The following is an 8,333-nucleotide window of genomic DNA, read 5'->3' as shown; positions in this document are numbered from 1 at the left end:
AGGCAAGGACATGGCCTTCCTTCTCTTTCGTCCAGAGCGGACATGGATTCCACATTTATAAAGTTCAGAAAGGACATGAGAGTCGGTATATCCAATGTCTGAAACAACAGAATCCCAGTATCTTACTTGAATGGAAGGACAGCTTCTACAAGCCGTCTGTACAACGTACACCACAGTTTATTTGATTGGTGACAACGGAATGTGGAAAGCTAAGGATGGACGGCACTGAAAGACAAAATCTGTGTAATAAAAAGAGATGGTATCTACAAAGTTCTTCAACGATCTTCAGGTAGCAGGTCAAACTTAGAAACGTAAAAGGCAGTAGTACCCCAATTCCACAGTCATATATCAGTCCAGACAAATTGATGAGCACGACAGTGTCTCAAGAATACCTAGGATCATCTAAATTCATCAACAACAAATACAACTTGATTACGGCTGCATTAGCTGGTTTACCATAGTGGGAAACTTGTAGCAGTCCAAACTGAACACCACTAGCTTTCCTTATCCTGAGATGTTTTCAGGCGACCCTTGATCCACGTCTGAAGAGAGGTTAGCTCTTCTGTCGCAATCGAGTGGCCCAGATCTGGATATGCCTGATAGATGTGCATGAGAAGTTGAAGAGCTCAGAGATAACACATATATCAAAAGGGTTGTACGAAGAAACATGAAACTGAACCTCGTTTGAAGAGAGAGGAAAGAGAACTTGGAGAATATTACCTTGAACTCACAACTCATACCAGCACTTTGCAGAAATGGAGGCCCAGCTTGACCAGCTTCAAATAATACCACTCTGTCAGCCACTCCATGTGACCACAGAATAGGTGTCTGAAAAGTTCAGGGAATAAATTTCAGCCGAATAAAACAAATGGTCTTATAAAGATTTCAAATTCACTTCTAAACTCCTACCCATGTATTGAAAGGTTCATCTAACACTCTTCGAAGTTTACTAAATTTTTAGGCAAGTGCGTCCTTCAATCCATCAAGCTAATTGCATTAAGCATGTTCAAAAACGACTGAAATCTCCTTGTTTTTCGTCCATACGTTCTTGTTCAGAAAAGTCAATGCTACATGATATCAGCACAAAGACTTAGTACTTCTCGATGTAATAGGTTAAATCAGACATCATATCACCCACATGTTTCTAAAATTGCTGATGGCACCCTTCAAGGTATAGGGTTACTTATCATTTTTGTGTACAATAACATCCTAGTTGAGTGGTAAAAATACAAAATTAGAGGTATGATTTATTATCCCATAGACTTCTTCCTAAAATAGCCAATTTGCCCTGCCATACTTTCTAGGTTCTAAGGGGGGCAACCTTAACTTCTTCCTCCTAAATGTGATAATTTATATGTAAGGTTGGATCATAGTAGGGATACTGCAACATTTCACCTTTAAGAGGCAACACTGGATATTAAGTTTCAAGTAGCTACTAGGAAACACCTGAAGTTCAGATAGAGTGATTGTCATTTGGGAATATTCAGATCAGTACATTATTGTTATCCGATACATGAAGTGCCAAAAAAATACCTTCATAATTCAGTTGTTGAGTATGCTCATGTTGATCAAGAATAAGTGCAATAATTACATGGTTTTGTACCAGGTGTATACACAATGCAACAAAAATTGAAAAAATCCTTAGACGATGGATCCCAGGTACGGCCATACCAGTGTAGACCGAATTCTAGCATTGTTCAGATGCATAAGAAAAAATATTTTCACTCAAAGGGCGATGACAAGGCAGGACATAAACATCACCAACCACACATCTCTTGTCGACTAGTCGTTCAATTTTAAGCAACCTATAGTATAAATCTGAGCTTCCTCAGATGTTGTGATCATACGCTAAACTAAGCTGAATGCATCAACGGATGACAGTGTCACATACCTTCCTTGCTTCAGCAGAAACCCTCTCAATCACAGACGAACCGAAAGGAACCCAGCCACTGAACACTGCACCACCACCTAGCTTCTTCGGATAGAGCAAAACACTTGCTAAAGTTAAAGCACCTGCACTTCGACACACGATGGCAATACTTATATGGAGTAGTTCAGAGCACAAAACTTTGTCCTCACGGTAACATCCAGCAGAGTGCACCATTCCTACCTCCTTGACTGAACCCACAGACGAATATGTTGTCGGGATGAATGCCAGCAGCTACCTCCCTGTCGATCATGGCGTGCACATTCTCCACAGCCTTAAGAACGCCACTCTCGTCTTGTGGTGAACCCTGCTCGTTACAGATTTGAGCCAGATGAATGTCTATTGTTAGTTTGTTACAGCTAAGTGTCGGCTGCTTATAAAAGTGTGGGTGAGTGAATGAGTGAACTCACAGGGCTCATGGGTAGCTCGTGGATGTCGAACCAAGAGGGCATCACAGCGCCATCTGCAAGATGAAAAGAATCTTCAGTTCCTCTAAAAAAAGAATCTTCAATATTAGGTGATGTTAAGTTGAAATTCGATGACCCCGCAAAAGAAGTTGAAATTCGATGCCGTTGTAATGGTGGGAGAGACGAGGAATAGCCGGATGCGTACGGTTGCAGGAGACGGGGGCGTTGGGGGCGGAGGGGAACGCCCACTTGGTGAGGCGGAACTCCGGCGCGGTGAAGAAGTTGCGGATGGGCTCGTTGGCGGGGCCGGAGTCGCCGAGGCCGTGCAGCCACAGCACGAAGCTCCGGTTGCGGGCCGCCATGGTTCCGGGGTTGAACAGGTCGGGGAGGCGGGGCGGCTGCACGCGGCGGCGGAGGGAGGCGGCGAGGAGGGAGGCCGCGGCGATGGCGGCGGCGAGGGAGAAGAGGAAGCGGACAAGGCTACTCATGGGTCACTCATGGGCCGGGCCGGGCCGGGCCGAAGTAGATTGGTTAGCTTGACATTCAGAAGAGAGAAATGTACACGATTACAGAGAGTGTCATCAGTTACAGATTGCTATGTACCGATTACAGAAAGGAGAGTGCTGAGGATCTCCGGAGGCTGCAAACTCCCCAGCCTCCGGGTCCTCCGCCGTTGGATCAAACGAATTTGAACCGTTAGATCAACTTCTGTGTTTAGTTTTGTCTCAAAATCCCACTTTTGCTTCATTGAAGCAAAAAAAGCCCCGCTTTTGCTTCATTGAAGTAAAAAACGGTTCGACTAAAAATAGACGAAGAGCTCAGTTTTGTCTCAAAATCTCACTTTTGCTTCATTGAAGCAAAAAAAGGCCCGCTTTTGCTTCATTGGAGCAAAAAACGGTTCGACTAAAAATAGAAGAAGAGCTCAGTTTTGTCTTAAAATCCCACTTTTGCTTCATTGAAGCAAAAAACAGTTCGACTAAAAACCGAAGACTTGTTCAGACTTTGCTTCGTTGCAACAAAAACCTTCCGCTTTTGCATCATTGAAGAAAAAACGATTCGTCCAGAAATAAAAAAGAAAACTAGCCAGAGACATACCCTGCAGGAGACCCTCGTAGCAAAAAATTATATGAAAGTATCAGAACCACGTAACATTTGTATCACAAAAATAAACAACTATAGCACCGTGAAACTCCTCGCCGGCGCACCACCAGCAGTATTCTAACTCCGAATGGTAGCACCATCACTTTCTTGCAGCTTCGCCACTGACTGGTGGTAGCACCATCGCGCTAACCATAGCGGCACCGCCTCCACCTGATAGTAGCGTCGTTGCTTTCCTATGGCAGCACCACCGCCGGTCGCGCCGCCTTGCAGCACCACCGTCGCGGTCGGGCACGCCGCCTTGCAACAACGCCATTACCGGTCGCGCAGCCTTGCAGCACCACTGCCGCCGGTCGCAGCGCCGCCTCCTGTCGCGCCGCTTTGCAGCACCGCCGCCGCCGATCGCACCATCCGCCTTCCAGCAGCGCTGACGGTGGCTTGTAGCTCCCGTGTTGATTGGTTGCAGCTCCGCCTCCGAGGCCTTGCAGCTCCTGCCCTTTGCAGCCCCGGCGCTGGGCCCTCGCAGCAATCGACGATGCTCCTTGCAGCTCCAGTGGCGGCGGCTTGCAGCTCCCGTGTTAACCGGTTGTAGCTCTGCCGTCGACGCCTTGCAACTCCGGTGGTAGGAGGTCATAGCATCATTGAAGCAAAAAAAAAAGGTTCATTTAGAGTAAAAAAGAAAAAAACTCGTCGGATACAGACTTCACTGGAGACTCGCCGGAGACCTTGTAGAAAATAAAATTAAACTAAAGTAACATAACCACATAACATTTGTAGCACATAAAAAATGCAATGGTAGCCGTGCCAAATAGCATGTCTACTCCGGACACCATGACCACCGCGCTCCTTGCAGCACCGCCGTACACCCATGGTAGCACCGACACCCACCTATGGAAGCATCTCCGCTAGACCATAGCAGCACTGCCGACTATGGATGGTAGCACCACCACGCACGGGTGGATGCGCCGTCGTCCGCCTATGGCAGCACCACCGCACACCGTTAGAAGCGTCGTCATCCACCTATGGAAGCACCGCTTCACCAGCAGCATCATCGCCCTCGCCAATAGCAGTCACGAGTGGCCTTTGCAGTTGCCGATACGAGCCTTTGCAGCTCTTGCGGCAAGCCTTTGCAGCTTTCCCCACCGCGCCGTTGCTCCGACGACTGGCGCTCAACGCAACGTCATCCTGCTAAATGCGACGAAGCACCGTTGGGCACATGCAGCAGGGCCACTTGCCTCTTGTAGCTCCGCCGTCAGGCATTTGCAGCTCCGCTGTCGAACACCTGCAACAACGTCGCTAGCTAATTGCAGGTCTGGCGCTAGGAAATTGCAGCGTGGCCGCTCGCAGCTCCGGCGGTAGGGTTTTGCAGTAGCCCGAGATCCACTTTCAGCAGCGCCAGGGTGCTCCTCTGAATTGCAGCAGCGCGACTAAAGGAAGATCGGGATCGGAGGTAAGCGGTCGAGGGAGAGGTCCGCCGTGGAGCCGGGATATACGGCGCGCGGGATGGAGGCGGCTGCCGTCGCAGCGGATGAGCCGGCGCCACGCAGGATGGTGGCCTGCGGCCGTCGCGGGGAAGGAGGCGGCGGAGCGCTCCTTTGAGGCCGACCGTCACGGCGAAGGAGGTGGCAAAGCGCTCCTTTGAGACCGACCGTCGCGGTGAGCATCAATGAAGGCGGTTTGCAGCACCTACAGCTGGTCTTTGAAGCTCAGGTGATGGGGGATTGCAGCACTGTCGTCCGGCTTTTGAAGCACATGTGGCCAACCTTTGCAGCTCCGGTGATCGGGAGTTGTAGCACCGACGGCCGGCCTTTGCAGCTCCGGTGGTGGGAGGTTGTAGCACCATCGCCAGGCTTTTGAAGCACCGGCGGCCGTCCTTTGCAGCTCCGGCGACGGGGTTGTAGCGCCGCGCGGCAGGCCTTGGCAACTCCGACGGCCGACCTTTGCACCTCCCGCGATTGGGGGTTGCAGCACCAAGGACCTAACTTTGCAGCGCTGGTGCCGGGGGTTGCAGCTCGACCTTCTTGATGTCGCATGGATGACCGCCTTGGCCGCCACCGATGCTACCATCGACCACCCCGGGTGCTACGAAGTACTGTCGGCGGTGCTACCACCGGCCACCACCTATGCTACCATCGACCACTCGGGGTGCTGCAAGCCGCCTTCATTGATGCTGCCACCGGCCACCACGGGTGCTGGTAACCACGGTCGTCGGTGCTACAACCACGCGCCACCGTGGACGCTGCAAAGCGGCGGCTGCCGATGCTTCCAGCCGGACAGTCCAGCAGCATCATTGCGAGCCGTAGTGGACCAAAATTTGGAGGAGACCGCCTCGAAGCACCGGTCCTCGCTGGAGGTAGGAGGCAGAGAGGCCTCGCCAGGCGTGAGATCCCATGGCTGGGGCGTGGGCGGACGAGGCTGGCGCGGGGAGGTCGGAGCCGGAGCAGGAACGTCGCCGCGCGCCCGTGCCCGCTCCCGAGGAGCTGGTCGGAGCCGACCAGCCTCTCCATCTCTGGTGGGAGCCTCGACGGATGGGGAACGCCGCTCGCACTGAAGGAATGGGGCGTGGTGGTGGTGGGCACCGGTGAAGATGCTCCGGTGAGCGGCCCTCCTCGGGTATTGGTACGTGAGGGTCGTCTCCGACCTCTCGCGACCTTCCCCAAATCCTCCCATGGCGGTGGGATTGGGAGTGGGTAGGAGGCCGCGGCTGGACCGGGAGAGCGGATCGGAGGCGTGGCTCGGAGGCGGCGGAGAGTTCGGGGCTCGAAAGCGGCCGACAGGGTGGGGCGCAGAGGTGGGCGTGTGGCGGCGGAGAGCGCTGTGCGCGGAGGATTTTGACCGTGGAAGGAGATGGAGATAAGGCTGGGGAAGAAGCTGCGTGGGCCCCGTGAGGACACGCGTCCAACGCTGGAGCCGGAGGCACGAAGCGTTCCCATCCTCCGAAGGTAAACGAGCATTTTCCTTACAGAAATTAGTTACTACTTGATTGACTTGGAAAACATGATAGATGAACCACTGCCATGTGTGTCCAAGACTCACTTGTCAGCCACATGTGACAGTTAATCGAAGCATCAATGATTGACAGAGCAAAGTCATACATACGGGCACACTAACTGAGATCAAACTGTAAGTCAACTAGTAGCAGTATAATAAACCTTTCATTGGATCACGTTCCAAAGCATATTCGTGTGAAAAGATGAATTAAAATTCAGCCATCCAGGTCACTGAAGCTAGTAGATATCTTTGTTGTCAAGATGTCGACGACGGTCTCGCAGCTTCAGTTTCTTGAGAGATCCCTAGACCGTCCAGTACCCATTGTCCAAAATATTGGAGCTCTTCATCCACCAGTGGGTATCCAAGAGTAGGATAAGCCTGATAACATGTTCAGGAAACAATATATTCAGAGGAAGTTTAAACTCGAAGCTCCAATCTGGGAATTCGTACTGAAGTTCATCTGTCATGGCTTCGAGTATGTTTCTGCACCACCTTGAATTCGCAGGCCATGCCAAGCTCTTGGAGAAAAGCACAGCCGGCATGCCCTGCTTTGAAGAGTACCAGCCCGTCCGCCATCCCATGGAACCACAATACTAGCATCTGCAGGTTTCCAAGAATTCAGGGTTGAGATTAGAGCCAGCACATTTGCAAGAGGACTGGGATATGCCATAGATTCAGTCAAACTATGTTGTTACCATTCGGCAAATGATTTGCCTACAGGAACTGAACCTCTGGGGTAGAGAAGAATACTTGCTATGTCTAGAGCACCTGCAATAAAGAATCGGAAATTGCAATTCGGTCAGTACTACCTTGCTGCAATAAGAAAATAAAAACCACAATTCAATATCTTAAGACCAGAAATGATAGATGCACAGTTCAGTGCTTCACCTCCTTGGCTTAATCCACAAGCGGAGATGTTTGTAGGACTCTCCCGGTGGCCACTTCTTTGTCTATTGTGTCATGCACATGCTCAAGCTCAACGGCTTTAAGGACCCCCTTTTCATCTCTAACTATGGTCTAACAAAGTTGTAACAATGAGCATAATAAGTAAATGATATTGTAGCAGAAGTACTGTAAATGGTTAGAGAGTTAGCGTCTAATACAAGGATACAGAAGTACAAGAACTTTAGAACGACAATCCACTATATTCAGTATATCCATGCTCAGGTACTTTGCTGTAGTCCTTGAGTGGTCGCAAGGATACTAAAAGGGTTAATCTGGTGCAAGAGGTTTGTACACGATTACAGAGTAGTATCAAGGACAATTTGATCTGTATACGATTGCAAAAATTAGTGACCTGATTGACTTGGGAAACATATTACATGATCCACTACCATATGGGACCAAGATCCATTTGACAGCCACATGTGAAAGTTAATTGAAGCATCAACCAAGTCACCTGGCACATAAGGCCATGTACAATGCAAGGTGCTTAAGAAAAATTGTTAAGCACCGGTGCTTATTGGTATAGAAGAGGTGCCTAGTTAGGCATCTATCTAGTATAAATAAGCACCCGTGCTTAAGTAAAAACTGGTTCATTTTTGTAAACATCTCATTAAGCATCTTGCATTGTACATGCCCTAATTAAGTCAACTAGCAGTACCATAATCTTTTGACTGGATCACGTTCCAAAACAATCATGTGGAAATACAAACCGAGATTCAGGTCACAGATGTACTCATAAATGTACCACCCAGAAACGGTATCAATAAATCTGAGAAGTAGCTAGTGAAAATCTTTGTGGTCAAGATGACAATGCTGATCTTGCAACTTCAGTTCCTTGAGAGATCCCTAGACAATCCAGTACTTCAAGATCGGAGTACTAGTAGTATCAAAACACAAATAGCTCTCTTCTAGAAAAAAAGGATAAATTGCTCTGTAGGATTACAACAATTAGTAACCTGATTGAC

At 49.5% G+C, this 8,333-nt stretch overlaps 1 protein-coding gene across 1 annotated transcript; it reads right to left on the bottom strand.

The window, feature by feature from the left end:
• Positions 1 to 226: 226 nt before the first annotated feature.
• On the bottom strand, positions 227 to 2,895 carry LOC127337250 (probable carboxylesterase Os04g0669500). Its single transcript, XM_051364214.1, has 6 exons — positions 2,540 to 2,895; positions 2,338 to 2,390; positions 2,111 to 2,234; positions 1,892 to 2,013; positions 721 to 828; positions 227 to 596 (listed from the first exon to the last, which is right to left on the bottom strand). Exons 1-6 carry the CDS (start codon positions 2,820 to 2,822, stop codon positions 495 to 497), a joined length of 792 nt encoding a protein of 263 aa, XP_051220174.1. The 5' UTR covers positions 2,823 to 2,895; the 3' UTR covers positions 227 to 494.
• Between the last annotated feature and the right edge of the window lie 5,438 nt (positions 2,896 to 8,333).

The sequence above is a fragment of the Lolium perenne genome, chromosome 2 (assembly GCF_019359855.2).
Source record: "Lolium perenne isolate Kyuss_39 chromosome 2, Kyuss_2.0, whole genome shotgun sequence".
In the NCBI taxonomy this organism is placed as follows: Eukaryota; Viridiplantae; Streptophyta; class Magnoliopsida; order Poales; family Poaceae; genus Lolium; species Lolium perenne.
The sequence above is the reverse complement of the archived record's forward strand: the minus strand, read 5'-3'. Positions and strand labels throughout refer to the sequence as shown.